General features: G+C 43.3%; 2 protein-coding genes and 1 long non-coding RNA gene across 10 annotated transcripts in view; 2 read left to right on the top strand and 1 right to left on the bottom strand.

The window, feature by feature from the left end:
- WNT5B (Wnt family member 5B) overlaps positions 1-8484 on the top strand; it is a 125250-nt gene extending 116766 nt beyond the window's left edge. For all 8 annotated transcript variants that reach the window (XM_079992874.1, XM_079992873.1, XM_079992876.1 and 5 more), the window contains one exon: positions 6932-8484. In XM_079992874.1, coding sequence (XP_079849000.1) covers positions 6932-7390 — 459 coding nt within the window. In that variant the 3' untranslated portion in view covers positions 7391-8484. The remainder of the gene's footprint in view (positions 1-6931) is intronic.
- Positions 173-16512, bottom strand: LOC307225352. Its single transcript, XR_013842921.1, has 3 exons — positions 16296-16512; positions 6911-7042; positions 173-1813 (listed from the first exon to the last, which is right to left on the bottom strand). It is a non-coding gene; the product is annotated as an uncharacterized lncRNA (long non-coding RNA).
- A 304-nt stretch (positions 16513-16816) lies between these two features.
- ADIPOR2 (adiponectin receptor 2) overlaps positions 16817-18493 on the top strand; it is a 35174-nt gene continuing 33497 nt past the window's right edge. Inside the window, exon 1 of the mRNA XM_079992937.1 lies at positions 16817-16980. The gene's annotated coding sequence lies outside the window, so the exon portion shown is untranslated. The remainder of the gene's footprint in view (positions 16981-18493) is intronic.

Below are 18493 nucleotides of genomic sequence, written 5' to 3'. Positions count from 1 at the left end.
TACCTTTTCCAGTGATCATGGAACCATTCCTACCTGTCATGCATGCATATCATTAATAATAATTTGTAAGATTAGGAGCGGCAAATATTTATGTCCCACTCTTCTAAAAGGACCTAGAAAAATGTGCAAAAAATAAAATAAAAAATGTGTTCCTTGGACACTGACAATTCTACTGCTAGGGTTGTCCCCTTTTTGTGAAAGAGAGACCTCCTCTGCTTTAACAGCTGCATGGCAGGCAACAGAAGTTCAACAGATGAAACTTTTCTCCTGGCATGGAGATGGTAAGGTGCCACCTGTTAGGAACATAGGAAGCTGCTATACATTGAGTCACACTATGGCTCCATCTAGCCCAGTATTGTCTTCACCGACTGGCAGTGGTCTCCAGGGATTCAGGCAAGGGTGTCTCATACCTGTACCTGGAGTTGCTGGGGTTGGACCCTGGGACATTTTGCATGTAAAGGAGATGCTCTCCCACTAAACTATATTCCTTCTCCTGGGGTAAGGGGAATTTCTGTTGTGAGATGCAATTGTCAACATGTGAATAACTGCAGTTGGATCAGGAGACCTAAACACAGGGCCCAAACTCTTATGAGTTGGAAATGTGACACGAATTAACTCAGAAAATAGAGGGGCCAGGTCTGTTGAATGAAGGCTGTGTATATCTTCAGGGCTCATGTGTCCAATTTCATCTTCTGATTCATGTTTTCCTGATGCAAGGAAACAACATTTTCCGAGTGCAGTTATTTGGCTGAGAACATGTGTAATATTTTATTTTTAAAAATACATTTTAAAGACAACATATAAAATCTGCTTCTCAGTTTAAAACCTTCTTGGAGCAAACTTCTCAGGCTGATAGCATTCTTTCACCCCCACCCTAGCTAGTGCGTTAATTGCAATAATGAATGATATGTGGAATGCAGTTGCACAAATGACACATGAAGATATGGACTTGTCAGGCTGTCGCTCCACCTAGCCCATTAACATCACTAGTGATGAGTGACTAACTGCCTGTGCCATTTTTGCTATTAATGTTGCTTCTTCTTTTTTAAAAGATTCTAGCTGTGTTCTGTTTAATTGTCTCTACACAAGTGAATTTGCCTCCCTCAGTTCTTCCTGGATTGGAGACCAGGTCTTACTGCATGGGGCACCCTTGATCACTAGGGAGCATCTGAGCACTTCCTTTCCCCTTTCCTTGGTGTCTGCAGCTCAAGTGATGGAGGACGAATTCTGTCCCACTTCAGTTCTCAGGAAGAGCCATAAGGGGGTGGGAGTGGAACTGAATTTGCTTCAGTTTTTGACACAGTCCTGACCCCATCGCTGCTCCACTGCACTCTTGAATTTTTTAGGGCCCCAAACTTTTAGCTTTATTGCCTGTTGTTTGTTTGTCTTTGACGGTTATCTTAGCCTGCCCTTTCCTTCCATCTGTCTCTTTCTCCACTTGGTCTCTCCTTATCTGTCTCCCTTTGGCAGCCCTGCCACGTTGTTTACCCGTTCAACATGTAGTAGACCTCAATCATCAGCCACTCCATCCAGTGCCAAGCAAGGCTGAGAGGCGGCTTGGCTAATTAACCACATAGGAATTAGCCCGTTGATTCCCTTTACATCCCACTTCTTTACAAAGGAAGAATCAGAAAGGAATTTGAGGTGGAGGCCGAAGAGGGACAGATTTTAAACAAATTCCACTTGCAGATTGAGTCCAGTTGGTCTATGTTTCAGGTCCAGACATCTTAGCTTCCTCTGGAAACTTGTACTCTTCACATTGTTTACATAGCTCAGTCAAAATCTTTCTTCAAATGGTCCAGCTCGTAGCTACCTGCATTTCAGCAAAGAAGATACACGAGGAAACCGTTTCTTTCTTAGCGCCAAATATCCCCCTTTAATGTAGGCATACAGAATTGTACCGGCATCACTTTGAAGCAAGTGCTATTCATCACAGTTAGATTGGTATCCAGGTAATCAATTTAGGATTGCCTGATATAAATAGCAATTGTTTGTCTTTAGAAGAGAGCTTCCATGCCACATCTGGCTCTCAAGCCATGTTTTGATTGATTAGACTGCCATGCAGCTCTTGGGGGGAGCTCTTGTTTAAAATTATCGTTAGGTCCAATTAGCTAGGACAGAGATCAGAATCCGCTTATTCTTAAAATTGGCTCCCATGGGCTTTTTGTACATGACTGAGGAAGGCTGTCATTTAAAGAGACAGTCTGCCACCATTACATCTGGTTTGGCCTCTAGATAATGGAAGTAGAATGCCGAATTAGGGTTTCTATCTCACAAACTTCATGGAAAGCAACTTTAAATTCCATAATATCACTCACTTTGGACCTGAGACTGAGGTTCAACCAGCCAAGTCTTATTCAGTGTACATTGGCATTGAGATGGTTTTCACAGTCTCAGCCTGGTCATACAGCATGGTTACTGTCACTGCTAGGGAGCCTCACCTTCCCACCTTCCACTGTAAGCGAACTGTGTGCTATTCTTATGTGTGTTTTCCTGCAGCCATCTGCAAAAATGCACATATTTGGGCATCATGTGGAAGTTAAACCTCACACTTGCCTCTTTGCTGTGGCTTTCATTTTATACTATGGTTCTAGCAGACTCACCTGCCCCTAAAACTCCATATGCTCAGAGTATATAGAGAGCTCATTCTGAAACAGAACAATAGTAAAATATATGCTAGACCTCAACATAAAAGTGGGGGGAGGGGATCCTTTAATAGATGAGGCCCTCCAGAAACATTTGCAGCCATATGGCAAGGCTTTCACATTTGTTGAAGCAGCAAGGCCCAAATTAACCTCTAATCCTGCATGGTGGATCTCCTTAGATGCCAATTCCCCCTCTTCTATCCCACCCCCCAGTCTCTTTCATTTGCACATTAATTATTATTATCTTCCTTTTTTATAATAATAAAAAATGCTGAAATCTTACACATTTTTCAGTTAAGTACTGAAGGATGCTATTGTTGGTTAGGGTGTGGTGGCGGTGTATGGGATTACACCTTAATTTTCCTATATGGGAAAAAGGAAGCGTGGCTTCTTCTCTTTTCCTGATAATGACGATTAATTAAAGTTCTCCCCCCCAAAGGTACCGGGGCTTAAGCCTTCCTGAAAGTGACATCCTTGGCTTTTGCTACAGAACCTCCTCATAATCATCTCACATGTGCAGGGGCTGTTTGTGGTTGTACAGTTCAAGGGAGTGTCATTCTGCACATGCTTAAAGGCACTGAGTTAATGAATTAATCAAATTACTTTTCTTAGTAGTATCTGTCTGTCTGTCTATCTATCTATCTATCTATCTATCTATCATCTATCTATCTAACGAAGGCTCTTTGCAATGCTTAATTAATAGCAAGATAAACAAAAGGACATTGAAATAACAAACAACAAAGGACACCACTGCAGTATGAACAGAAAAACAGAATCCATAATTGCCACCAAACTCCTGCATTCCCCCCAGGCTCTCTGGAAAAGATGAATTTTAACAGTGCAGTAAAAACAGAATAGTGATGGAGGCAGGCAAGCTTCTTTGGGGATAGCATTCCGAAAAAAGGTGCTAGAACCAAAAAGCCCCTGTTTCTAGTGCCCAAACCTACCAAACTTCAGAAAGCGAAGGGTTACGTAACAGAACCTCAAGTGTTGACTTGAGCATTCAAGAAATTTGTCCTTTGCGGGAGGACGAGGAGATTTGTATGCTGGTTCTAGACTGTTGAAGGCTTTTAAAGTGAGAACCAGCACCTCAAATTAGGCCTACAAATGAATGTTTTAATTTTGCAACCAAAACAGCATTGGAAATTGTTTTCATGACAAAGCAATGGTGAGACCTTCCTCAAATGACACCCTAAATGTAAAAAGGCAGGAGGAGAATATGCTTAGGTTTCCTGGCTCTGATACAGTTGTTGGACTGAACTCAACATAAAATAAAAAAATCCAGAAGTATAGCAGAATATTTAGAAAGGAAAGAAAGTTGTTCTAATGCTTTCTTAAGCCAGGAGGCTCATCTCCAAGGCCTATCAATATTTCTTTATATAGCAAAAGAACTCTTTCCATGCTTGCAAAGCCAGAGTGCTCTGCTGCTGTGCAGCCTTTTGGATGTTCTTTTTTTGTGCACAGATATTAGTTCCAAACCCACTTGGATTGGGCCCCAAGTGCTTTATCTGCATCACTCACCTATAATTAGAAATTGGTTTGAAGACTGTTTCCATCATCATGGTTCTCTCCGTGATGGACTTATCCCACCATAGTTAAGTGGAGCAGATCATAACTTTGCCAGAGAGAGATTGTTTCAGGATGTCTCTGATACTGGCTGAGTTCTCCTCTTTCCTGAGGGAATTTTTTTTTAAAGACTCCATGGTATTCACTCACATTTGGATTGACGTCAATTTTTTTTTTGTTTTAAAAACCTGTCATAAAGACTCAAAGTTGAAATACAGATTTTTAAAAGATGCATGGCTACCATGAGGTTAATAGATTTTATTAAGCAGTAAGCATCCAGCAGCTCACCATGAATCTCTCATCTCTGATCTTACACCAGGCAGACACATTGAATTTTGTAACATGCCTTGTAGGGTTTGAGCGGGGGGGGGGGGAGTGTTGTATTAAAACAAACAAGAATTCTGTGGTTCAGGTACTTTATTTCTTTGAAGGTGCTGCTTCACGCATCAGCCTTCCAATTAGGTATACATAAATTACTGGTGCAAACAAAACTGTATACAGTGGTACCTCAGGTTACATACGATTCAGGTTACAGATGCTTCAGGTTACAGACTCCGCTAACCCAGAAGTAGTACCTCAATTTAAGAACTTTGCTTCAGGTTAAGAACAGAAATCGTGCTCCGGTAGCGCGGCAGCAGCGGGAGGCCCCATTAGCTAAAGTGGTGCTTCAGGTTAAGAACAGTTTCAGGTTAAGAACAGACCTCTGGAACAAATTAAGTACTTAACCCGAGGTACCACTGTAATGTGTTTATAGCAGACCTTTCTTTCACGATGGTGGTGCCTCACGGTAGCCTACGCAGGATTTCCAGGGGTTTTCTCATCTAGTCACTGACCATAAATCTTTGGGGAAAGGCATGTGCTTTAAATGGGCTTTAAAAGCTACGGTGTGTATACAGCCTTAGTTTCAGCAGGGTTGTTGTACCATGTACCTTCAGAGTACTAAAATGCCTACTAATGGATCCTCTGTATTATTTAACCATTTGTGGCACATTCATAGCTGGGAGGGAAAGGACCAAGGCATCTTTGTCTGATTACTTGGAGGCATTTTTAACTCACCACAGGTGATAAAGCCAGTGGCTCTTTTCAAGCTTCATGTGCATCATTATCACTCTTCTATTATAGGGATATTTTTCATCTACTGAAACTTCCTATCTTGGTCAGTTTACTTTTTCATAGGAGTTGATTTAACTTTATTCTCAGGTTGGCTTTGTATGTACAGAATTATCTCAAGGCCATTGTACAGATTACATAGCAGAAAACCTGGGTTTGCACAGTGTATGCTTGATAGAATTGACTCAGATTAATGTATCTGTACATTTTCCCGAATGTATTATTTGTCTCCCTCACAAATTACATTTTTAGATGCATGGTGTTTTTTATTATATTAAAAAATCCTTACACTAAAAATATAACGATGAAGAATATACAGTGGGGGAAATCTCTCCTTGTTTAGATCATTGGCTCTGAAGTCCACATTTTCCACAGCAGACTTCAGTTTCAGAGGCATCCAACTTGTGACAGGCATTTTCAGATATTGGAAAACAAGTTTCAGTCAACGTGCTTGCACTCAGTTCTGAACCTTGTCTTAACAGCAACTCACACGACATTCTGTAGACACTGTTACAAAATTCATGGACTGTTATACTCGTTACCAGCTTTTCAAAGCTAGAAAAAAGGAATTCAGTAATGGGAAAATGGGAGTTGACAAGTGACTGACCACCAGGTGGCGAACAAGATGCAAATACATAGTTGCTGCATTCATGTGCTTGTTGGCTTGTGGTGTATATTCTATCTCTCCCAACACCACCCTGGCTAAACTAGACATAAAGGTCGCATGATGCAACTTGGGTTGTGCCAACTTCCTGTAAAAGTATGTTCCCTCACCCACACACAATCCCATTGTTTGTTCCCTGCTGTTTTACTCCGAGTGGGAGTTGCATCCATTATCTGACAAACATCCATCCGAGAAAAACAACAACAACATGTGGGCAGTTTAAAGCCCTTACAATGCTGCTTACAAGGAATATAAAAATATAATGCACATAATCATATAATACAATCTCACCATTACATTGAATAACCTTTTTACACGGCAACATAATCTAGTAGCAAGACCAGCACCATGCCATTAAAATTAGCTAAAACACTTTAAAGCAATTTGGGGTTCAGTTGGGTGGGTGCACCAAAAAAACCTTTAAGAGAAAGTAACTTGAAATAAATGGACCTTCAGAGCCTGTTTGAAGGTCTGTATTGGGGGAGATGTGCACACACAACAGTCCTTGGGAGGGCCAGCAATGAAAAGGCCCTGTCTCAGGTACCTGCCAACCCAATTGATCTTACAGGTGGATCTATGAGTACAATTTCCATAGGTGATCTTGGGGTCTGAGCATTTCTTGTAAGTTGCTCTGATAAGACTTGGATACACTCTTCCAGGTAACAGAAAATGGACAGGAAGCCACCATGCTTTAAAGTGTTAGATTAGGTTTAGGAAGATGCAGGTTCAAATACCCATATAGCTGTGATGTTCATTATATCAACCTACCTTACTGGACTGCTGTGAGAATGGGCGCAGTATAAGAAAATAATATTTAATGATGATGTAAGCCCAATGAGGCTTGCTTCTGTGCATAAGGTTGCACCAGTTACTGCTTATGTTGTGCCAGATTTTAGTGCTGCTTGAACACTTTGTCTGACCCCACCTTACCTTCTTCCGTCCGTAGGCAGTGTACAAGTTGGCTGATGTCTCCTGTAAGTGCCATGGTGTCTCAGGTTCCTGCAGCCTCAAGACCTGTTGGCTGCAGCTGGCTGACTTCCGCAAAGTGGGAGACCTCCTGAAGGAGAAGTACGACAGCGCCGCCGCCATGAGGATCAGCCGCAAGGGCAAGCTGGAGCTAGTGAACAACCGCTTCAATTCGCCTACTCCAGAGGACTTGGTGTACATCGACCCCAGCCCCGATTACTGCCTGCGCAACGAAACCACGGGATCCCTGGGCACCAAGGGCCGGCTCTGTAATAAGACCTCAGAGGGTATGGACGGCTGTGAGCTGATGTGCTGTGGCCGAGGCTACGACCAGTTCAAGAGTGTGCAGGTCGAGCGTTGCCACTGCAAGTTTCACTGGTGCTGTTACGTCAAGTGTAAAAAGTGCACAGAGATTGTCGATCAGTACGTCTGTAAATGAAGGGCCCACAAGAGCTACAAATCTATATTATATAAATCTATATAAATCTATTTTATATATTTGTATAAATAAATAGATGGTGATGACGATAATAATTAAAGACATTTATTTAAGAGACTTTTAAATATCTAAAATGTTTCCATTAGAACAGCTAAATGGTTGGGCTGCTCCTTTGTTATTTAATAGGGGAGCAAAGCAGGGCGGGAGGGGGGAGGTATTTGTTTGCTGGTTCCCTCCCAACCGTGACACAATGCATCCAGGATAAAAGGGATTCTTGAGGGTCCTTGAAAAGGATCTACCTACAGCTCCTTTATCACAAAAGTCGGAGGATGGGATATGTTCCCATTCACCTTGGGTGTGTTCTGTGCCTTTTTTGACACAGCCAAAGGAGTGCCCTCCACGCTCAGGTCGATTTCCAAAAGGACTGTGTGTCATTTTCTGCTTCTTGTCAAAACACACTGTGGGATTCCAAACTACAAGGCAAATTACCTGTTTTAGATATGGGAAGAATGATTCAAAAGGCAGTGTCCATGCCTGCTGTGGTTGATGTTTGGATTGAAGACAGACTGTTGCACAATGGCAGATGGTCCCCCTGCATCAAGCGGGGGAAGGAAAACATTACCTTTGACCTAGAAGTGCTGCTTTACCCCTGTATATCCTGACAGAAACTCCGGCATCTGATTCTCCTGCATTTTGTGGAATGAAGAAGGGCGGCAGCGAAAATGGAGGGGGCTCTGCAGAAGCTTTGGAAAGGCAAAACTGTCAGAAGTGGCTTTGCTGGTTGGTGGATTTTCTCTTCTGTGGAAAAAGAATTGTGTGGTGTATTGATCTAACCTCAGGATACATGACAGCTGGTGACTGATCTCTTGGGACTACTTGGATTGTTTTGGGAAAGGGGCTTATTCGGCGTGTCTCTGGACTTGAGAGAAAAACAGACATGATTCAAGACAAAGGATTCGACAAACACAGCACCTCAGTCTCTACGTGGACTCAGATGGTCATGGGTGTCACAAGGGCTTTTTCATCCCCCTTGCCTCTGACCTAGATGTACAGTTTCTCTTTTAACATTAAATATCCCTTGTTCTTGCCCTCTCCCCTTGTTTTTGTGAGCACATTTGTTTTGTGTTGCTGCTAATGCAATTCACAGCACAGGGACTTTCTGCCAAGTTGGACTCCTTCCTGGCTTAAAACTTTTATTGCAGTCAGACCCAATTCTTGTGTTATTTTTTGATATGGTCAAGTCACCAAGAGGTGACATTTCGAAAGAATTATGTCTGTTGCTGGAAGACCGTTTGATTTGTACACTTCCTTGTGTGCTGAGAGCTGGTTTTCACCATCCCAATGACGAGGGTCATATTGCATTCTGCAAGTTATCTTGTTACCATTGACTGGCAACAATGTAGCAAGTGCAAGTCATAAGCCAAAAGAAGAATCAAATATTTCCTTAAAACTATTGTCATTGGTTCTGAAATACAGCATTAGGAAGTTCAGGGGAAATTCTGGAACATTACTTCATTCTTTTCTCATATCCACAGATTGGCTAGACTGGTTGAAAATGGGCCAGAGACATTTTTTGTTAAGGCAGAAGTGTGTAGGGAGGATGCCTTAGAAAAACCTAACTGGGGAGGTGAGCAGCTGTATATTTGCATCAGAGTACAGAGAATGATACGGGACGCAGGTGGCGCTGTGGGTTAAAGCCTCAGCGCCTAGGGCTTGCCGATCGAAAGGTCGGCGGTTCGAATCCCTGCGGCGGGGTGCGCTCCCGCTGCTCGGTCCCAGCGCCTGCCAACCTTGCAGTTCGAAAGCACCTCCGGGTGCAAGTAGATAAATAGGGACCGCTTACCAGCGGGAAGGTAAACGGCGTTTCCGTGCGCGGCTCTGGCTCTGGCTCTGGCCAGAGCAGCGATGTCACGCTGGCCACGTGACCCGGAAGTGTCTCCGGACAGCGCTGGCCCCTGGCCTCTTAAGTGAGATGGGTGCACAACCCCAGAGTCTGTCAAGACTGGCCCGTACGGGCAGGGGTACCTTTACCTTTACTTTACAGAGAATGATGTGGGATGCGGGTGGCGCTGTGGGTAAAACCTCAGTGCTTAGGACTTGCTGATCGTATGGTCGGCGGTTCGAATCCCCACGGCGGGGTGAGCTCCCGTCTTTCGGTCCCAGCTCTTGCCCACCTAGCAGTTCAAAAGCACCCCTAAGTGCAAGTAGATAAATAGGTACCGCTTTATAACGGGAAGGTAAACGGCGTTTCCGTGTGCTGCGCTGGTGCTGGCTCGCCAGAGCAGCTTTGTCATGCTGGCCACATGACCCGGAAGTGTCTCCGAACAGCACTGGCCCCCGGCCTCTTAAGTGAGATGGGTGCACAACCCTAGAGTTGGACACGACTGGCCCGTACAGGCAGGGGTACCTTTACCTTTAAAGAGAATGATAATAGGTGATAATTGCAATAGCCTCCCCCATCCCACCCCATCCTGCAAACACAAAAACCTAATCTGCTGCAATTAGTAAACCAGCAGAACTAGGTGAGAACCTTTCTCCATGAAATCTAGTTTTCCATATGCAAGGGTTGTTGTTGTTGGTATAGAGGAGTACAGACCTTAAAAGCCCACATGTATAGAAGCTATCACAAATGCACTCCACATGTGCAGCTTGCAGGCAGCTTGAGTGGTATCCTCTTGGTATCAGCGATGCTGTTTGTCAAGATGGCAATAGAGCAGGGTGAGGGGACTAGGTTGAGGAGAGCTCCAAGGCAGTGGCAGACCTGCAGGCATGAGGGTGCCAACCCCAACCTTGCCACCACCACCTCATCCTGCCCCATCCTTGTCCAAAGGAGCATTACATGGCTGCCATGAGGATGTTGTTGCTTCCACCCCATGAGTCACTGCTGGGCTTTGTGAGTACAGTGGTACCTCGGGTTACAGACGCTTCAGGTTACAGACTCCGCTAACCCAGAAATAGTACCTCAGGTTAAGAACTTTGCTTCAGGATGAGTAGCTTGAGGCGGACAGGGGCAAAGAGAAATTTTACATCCAATGAAATACATATTTGCATTTGTCACAGGCAATAACATATGTTGGATCCATACAATTTCCTTATGCTCCCTTGGAAAGGGATCACTCTTATCTGCTCTGCATGCAGAAGGTCTCAGGTTCAGTCTTTGGTATCTCCAGTTTGAGGAGGTCAGGTTGCAGGTGATTTGATTTTTTTTTTTTTTTGCCTTTGACCATTGAAAACTGCTGCTAGCCAAAGTGGACAGAACTGGGCTCAATGAAGGCCTGATTCCTGTGTTCTATATTGGAACGTTTGCCATGCATGAAATCTTCCTGAGCCTGACTTTAGGCTCAATTAGAGTTCTTTCCCCCCCAATTAAGCACTAATTATCAAGTATATGTAGTCATCCTACGCCTGATAGCCACCCGTGGAATACAGGGTCATGAGCAATTGTTGTTTTCTTAACTTCCTTGCCAGTGAGCGATGGATGAAAAATGTTTGTTTTTTCAGTACCTACATGGGTCATTTGTACTTGAGCAATAGTCAGAAGGCCCAGCCAAAAACTGGAAACAATTACTGACAATATTATTTGCAATACTTGCTTTTTAAAACAACAACTTTTATATTTTTAAAAAACAAATTGCCAATAGAAATAAGCAAGAGCCCTGTAAACTAGAGCTCTGTAAAATACAACTCAGGATTTTTACAAGCTCTGTTTTTCTCCAAACATTTTTAGTCATTTTTTTTTACCATTTCTGCTACTAAAGTTGTCAGCAATGCATATATTTCATAGGCAACAGATTTGAAGGGTCCAGAATATATAAGAGGAAGAGCATTCTGCTTGCAAATTAACTTGCTTTAAAAATACTGTTCAGTTTTTAAAAAAAATATTTTAGGGTTTTAAACAAATCATTAATCCATACATTTGTTGGCATCCCAGAGAGCTATTTCTTGGAATACACCAAATGACCCAGATTTATGTTCCTTTTTATATAAAATCCAAAGCCAAAGGTACAATAATTCAAAGTGATGAAAGCTGTTTTCCACCCATGGAAAAACTGAGAGGATAATGGCCTGATCTAGCTCCCTTAATAACAAACCAGTAATTGGAACGATCCCTAAATCCCATGAAATCTGTGCGCTACAGATGCTTGGAATACAGTATCCTTTTTTTCTAAAAAAGAAAAACAGTGTTTTGGCTGCCTGAAAGGTGTTGTCTTCCTTCATATCTCTAACCTTTTATTGTGCAATGACTGCATACTGGCTTGTTTCACACACAACACTAAGCCAAACCATAGGTAAGAATGAATATACAGGTGTGCAGATGCTTTCAGTGAAAATTCTGCTGCTTTACTCCTTTCTTATTCCTGCCTGCTGCTCTACCTGAACAAAACATGCTTGGCTTAGCATTACATCTGAATCCAGTCATGTCATCTGTCAGTGTTACATGTGAACTAGGGCACTGTATATTTGTTCTGAGGTCTAGGCTCTTTCTAGATTTTTGGTAGAAAGTGATATTTAGATATGCTGGACGATTATGCCCCCGTCTCTCATTCTGGGATATAAAGAAAATCCCTGGAAATTTTGGAGCACAGGAGAGGAGAATGATCTGGAGAATTGTTATCCTTGGGATAGCATACTGTATTCCCATTTCAACCACTAAGGAAACAGCAAGGTGTCTCCTGATAAACCCAGTTTTTTGTATTTCTTAATGGAAAGTGTGAGAAATGCTCAGAGAAAATGAAAGGAGTTTCCAATATTATGCTACAAATTGTATTATTCTTTAAAATGTTATGGATACCCATCTTTCCTCCAAAAAGGACTGGCATTTTCCTTGACAATAACTAGACTAAACACAGTGACTTGCCCAACAACAGTCTGTAAGCTTGGTAGCAGGCAAGATCTGAACAGAGATTTTCCATATCCAGCCTGAAAGTCTAGACACTGTATTACACGTTACATGTTATCTAAATTGCAGTAAGATAGAAAAGACCAGGAGGCACTGTAAAGAACATAGTGTTGACACAATCTGTATCCATAGGGCCTACACTCGAAAAGTACACATGGATGGGACAAAGGTGAAATGTGAGGGGGAAGGCTTTGATGAAGAACTACCAATGATGGGGGTGGGTGTTGAAAGTTTTAACAGGTAGTACAAGGTGGGTTGATCAGAAAAGACTTTGTAAATGAAAAGGTTTTGAAGGGTTTAAGAGAGGTGGGACTGGTATTTGTTACTGCACTGCAAATAAGGGGGAAAGGTGCTTGAAACCAGAGGCGGCCATATAGCTAAGAGGAACAGGTAATTTCTCAAATGGTTGGATAGATAGTTGTAGATTTTAAATAGTGCTCTGGAGTATACCCAGATTGCATATGACTAAATAAGAAGTTTTGAGCTTTTGCACCAAACCAATCTCTGCTGCTCATACAACAATGGCTGACCATCTTTGCTTATTGTACCTCACATTCTATATATTGAATTGGGGGCAAGGCATTTCTAAACTGTTTATTCCACTGTTGTGAAATGTCACAACACTATATGCAGACTTATTTGGGATTGCTAGGGGCATGCTGCCAAGGCTGGAGCCCTCTGGCAAGTAATTCCATGTGGAACCCACCATGGGTTTGAGAGTGAAGGTCTGCAGTGGGGAAGTCTCCTGCACTTGAGGCTTCCACGATGTTTAGAACCCATATTATGCAAGGTTCTAGATCACACAGGGGGTCTCCATGAGTTCCCACTGCAAATCTTCACCCTCAAACTCATGGAGGGCTCTACATGGAATAAAGGTGATCCACCATAGGGGGTGGGCCTTGGCAGCATGCTCACTCTCCCAATGCTCTCCCTTGCATGTTTCTTTACAGGCAAGTGCAGTAAATACACAAATAGGGCTTCAGGGGTAGGTACCTCTGAGTAAATAGCCTAGGCTCAAACTGGAAAAGTGCTGAGGGAATTATTTGCTAGTAAATCATCTTCCATTTGCCATTATTATCATCCCCTGGCTGTGAGAATGATGTATACTGGATAGAACTATGTTCAGGGCTGTCTCAAATCAATTTGGTATCACAAACATCTGCTCTGGATTGCACTACCTGTGAAGTTTGCTTTCCCAAACCTTGGACTGTTCCAGATGATGCTACATTCTTTTGTGACACTCAGCTGCATTGCTGTCCCATTGACTGCTTGGCTTGCTTGAGCAACCCAGTCAATTCTGGCTCATTTTTATTCAATTTTGGTTTGTTTGTTTTGTTTGGCCTTTTTCTGCTTCCGCCTAAAGATCTTGAGCATGCGGAAGATTGGTTTGCCAAACTGCTGATGTAGAAGCTCCAGCTTTATTGCAATACAATAATACTAACACTATAATTTAAGTGTACACCTTATAGCTTTAAAGCACATTCAAAGCATTCTGTCCTTCAAAAAATTATGGGCACTGTAGTTTGCTAATGGTTGCAGGGAATTGTAGCTCTGAGGGGTAAACTACAGTGCCCAGAATTCTTTGAGGGAAAGAATGTACTTTGAATGTGGTATAAACTGTGTACACAGTATTTGTTCAAACTTAATAAACTCATATCCTATATATTTAAGATAATGATATAAAAATGTGTGATCATAGATTTATTTTGTTATTTGATTCCCCACACAGTGTCATCAGTGAAACTGTATGTTGAGAGATACAGAGCAGGAAAAACGAACTACTCTTAAACACAATGTATGGTTGGACTATAGAATTCACTACTGCAAGATATAGTGATAGCCACTAATTTGGATGACTTTAAAAGAGGATTAGACAAATTAATAGAGGAAAGGGCAACCACTAGCCGCTAGCCATGATGCTGTAATATTTCCAGTATCTGATGCAGTATGCCTCTCAGTGCTAGCTGCTGGGGATCATGGGAGATGGTTAGTGCATTAATTTCTTGCTTGTAGGCTTACCAAGAGTCATCTGCTTTGGAACTGTCAGAACAGACCAGAAAGGCTTTTGGGGCGATCTATTTTAACATAGGGAGCTGCCCTACCTGAGTCAGACCATTTGCATACATAGCGCAATAGTGTCTACAGCAAATGGCAGCAGCTCTCTAGAGTTTCAGAGTGCGGTCTTTTCCAGACCTACTTGGATTCTGTATGCAAAGCAGATGCTTCACTGCTGACTGCTGAGCTGTGGCCTATTACATTATTTAATCCAACACATTACAATCTAAATTCAAGTCTTAAATCCTATAAATATCACACACACATGAAGGCAAGTCTTCAGTTTCTGAATAAGTACCTAAGAGAGTCCCTTTGCTGGAGGTCAGATGTATCAGCTGCCTCTCAAAGTCCCAGTTTGCCATTGGAACCTCACAATCAGGCCACAAAGGCAAGACTGCCCTCCCACTGTTGTTGTTTTTCTATAAAAACAGGACATATTCATTCCTGAAATGCCAATAAACCATTTTTGTTTTAAAAGAGCACAGTATTTAAATCCAATTTTATGTTACTATACGAGGTATGATGAATCATGTTTACTAAATCTTTGTGGTTTGCATGGCTTGGCAGGAATGAGGACAATGGCTGTAGAATTCTAAGCATGTTGTCTCATAAGGAAGTACCATTCAATGTAGGGAGATTTAGGATACTTCCAGATGGGGTCTTTATATTGCAGACAGGTCATTCAGATCTGATTGTTTTGTGTGCATAATTTGCATGTTAACTTCAATGCATTTCCTTTTTTCAGTCATGGTATTCTGCTGTTTGCCATCCACATTAGTGGACTGAACTTGATGGGGTTGGTTTCCCAACCCCATCCCCATAGCTACTCCTTCTCCATCTTTCACTGCCTTCTTCCAGTCTGGGAATGTATTTTGTACCCATGTGCACACCTTTAAAAACAAACAAACAAAATTAGTGAAAGTGAACAGAAGCAGAATTACCAGTCCTTCATTATTAAGCTTTACAATGGGCAAAATGGAGTTTTATGCTTTTTGAGGAGGGGTTGGGGGAGGGATATCAATTTCCATCACTTCGCGCCCCTCCCCTTTTCTTAATATACTGTACTGAGGTTTTGGGCAAGAGTGATATAGCTATGTTCCTCCAGTAATTTGGTAGAGGCATGTGAAAATACTGTATTTAAAATTTGCAATAGGCTCCCATAACATTTAACATCACAAACACACATTCCGTCACCCAAAAAACCCACAGCAGCTTTAAAATACTGAAATGAGGTCTTATGCAAGCTGTATCTATACTAAATATAGATATTTTAAAATTTCGTGAAGTAATTCCCCATATGTAGTGTGTGGATGAAGAGCAAGGTTGCTGAAATTTGGATGTGGCAGTCAGTGGAAATTGGTCTCATTTGGTCTTGGAACTGCCTGTCTGATAGCATAATTACTGCCTGGTAAGGATTACAACCTTCCAGTGCAGCATTACACATATCTACTCTTGACACGGCTCAAGGTTGCTCACAGCTTGGGCAGTTTTGCACCTTAATCTCACTTACATCATTGCAACACCCACAGTTGGGGAATACTATTTACTGGGACAAAACAAAAAATATTGACGACGGTATGGCAAACTTTTGAGTCCTCCAGAACCCTTCACTGGGCAAAGTTATTACACAAAGCAGAGAAGTGTCTTTGCCTGATGACAAGTTCTGGAGGACTCGGAAGGTTGCGATACTTTTGTGACATTTTGGCTACTCCCCCCAAAAGCATCGCTCAGCTGATTTGGAAGGGTGCCGCCAATAGGGCTACCTTTGCTTTTTATATTCCTTAAACCCCAGCATTGTCACGACTGCAAGGAAAAAGTAGGAGTCTCCTGCTGCTGCTCTAAACAACATTTACTTGGGAAAGAAAGTAATAAAATTAAACACAAGCTTTGGCAACCATGTACAATGCTGGCCTCAAGCTATATACATATACTGTACAGTGATATACACACTTTTCTTATCAAGGAGGATATATTATACAGTAATAGGGACCAGTTTTGCCACTTTCCCCTTCATCTGTCGCTGCTCTGAGGTCCTTCCCACTCCTCCTTTTGGAACCTCGCCGCCTTCCTCGTACTTTGAAATCAACAAACCGCGCGAGCGCGCCGTTGAAAAACAACCGCCGCCTGAGCAACGGCCCCGCGCGACTCCGCTCCTTCCGTAAGCAGCGCTCACCCATTACGCACTTTGCGCGGCGGCGGCCGAACCAGAACTAACGCCTGGCGCGAAGGGACGCTTTAAGAACCCGCGACCTACTTTCCTACCAATGCGGAGGCAGCGCCTTAGGTTTCGGCAGGGTCACGCGCTCAAGCCACCCGCCTCCGGGAAAACTACACGTCCCAGGGTGCCCTTGGGCTGAGCTTCCCCGCCCCTCCTCCCCCGAGCACGTCCTCCCGGCGTGGCTGACGCCTGAGCGTCCTCCGATTACGACGCTCCGCCGCCCATTGGTTCGCCGAGCCTCTTGCGATGATGACGCGCTCCGGGGCAAAGGGGAGGCGACGGGAGAGCTGAAAGAGGTGGCGAGTGAAGGCGGAGGGGGCGGGATTCCCGGAGGCGCCGGCGGCACCGTGGGGACTCCCTCCCTCCGACCCCCCTCAGCGCCGGACACAGCTGGGCAGCGGAGTGAAGGCGCGTCCGGTAAGCCGGGCTGAGGGGCTCGGGGGCTCCGGGTTGGGGCTGGGGCGCCCCCTCAGGAGCGGGCGGCGGGGCCTCGGCCGGCTTAGGCCGCGGGGTAGAGGGGTGCGACCTCCGACCTCCTCGCTCAGGGCCTCCTTAGGCCGCGGGGGTCGTGGTGCTCGCGGGGCGCTCTCTGCCGGTTGACCTCGATTTCCCGCACTTGAGCCCCTCCTCTTGGGCGCTGCTGCTGATCTTGGGCAAGTCACTTATCGCCTCTTCTCCCACCCGGGGAGCTGTTGTGATAAGTGGCTGCGAACGCCTTTCGGCCTCTCGCGAAATGCCCAAGAGTTTTACTTTTTAAATAAATGACCAACTCCCTTCAGTGTTGTATCCTGTAGCTGATACACCTGTATAGTTTGAGTCTTTGGGTATACTGAAGTAATGGAATTATTAATTAACAAGCAAACAGTGGTATTTTTTAAAAAGGCTTTTCTGCCGCCCTAAAGACGCAAAACCAGCGAAGTTTTGTGGCACCTTTTTAAAGGGCTCACGAATTTTATTACGGTGTGTGGTTTTGTGGCCTGTTAGTTGATATCTCTGGAAGTTTAAGAGGAAAAGAAAGCACTTAGAAACCAAGTAACTCCCTTCCCACTCTCCTACCCACCCTCAAAGTAATCAAGGTTATCATCCTAAACACACTTAACACACTGCCCCTTGGGCAGCCTGGCTTACTTCTGAGTAAACATGGACCTGCTCTTGGTTTTCCACACACATTTGGGTAGTCTTAATTGTTAATATCACTTTAGGAGATGGCTCCTGCTTCCCAAATGGTGACAACACTTGAGGTGAAAAGCACTGGTCATGTTTTTGTAAACTGCTTCACAGCTGTTAGCAGAATTTGAGGAAATGAAGTGTTAAGTAGTTTTGAGGACTTCCATTTCAATAAACATGCAGAGGGCTACTTGTGAATCTCAACATTTCTATTGAGAATGTCAGTTGTCTGGGTATTTTGTACTGTACACTAGGAGTAAACTTGGACAAGAAAAAGAAACTGATAAAATACTGATGTGAGAAAATACAAGTACAACCAGAGAACTATTTTACTCTGGTGGAGAGTGTGCTAGGCTTAAAATGTAATTATTGTGGACAAGGCTTGGTATCAACAATTTTGTACTTACTTGTGTCTGTTGGGAGAAGGTACAGCTTACACATTTTTGAAGTATTTGTAAATGACAACTGTTCGCATGTATTTTATATTTGGAAATACTGCTTTACTCAGAAATCTTAACACACCTGGCCTTTTGTAAAATTGGTTCTGCAATATTTTCTTGAGAATGTGCAAAACTAATGTTCAAAGCCTATGCACTCCTTGGAGTAAGTGTAATTGAACTTAACATGAATAAGTATGTGTATCATAAATAAGAGGTTAATCTACCTAGTTATGGAATCTTGAGCAGATTATAGAATAGTAACTTTTTGGCTGCAGTGGCAAAAAAAATAACGACGGTTTGGCACAGCAGAGACCAAGGCTACA

This window comes from Podarcis cretensis (assembly GCF_951804945.1).
Source record: "Podarcis cretensis genome assembly, chromosome: 10".
NCBI lineage: Eukaryota > Metazoa > Chordata > Lepidosauria > Squamata > Lacertidae > Podarcis > Podarcis cretensis.
Note: the sequence above shows the minus strand (reverse complement) of the source record. Positions and strands in the feature narration are given on the sequence as shown.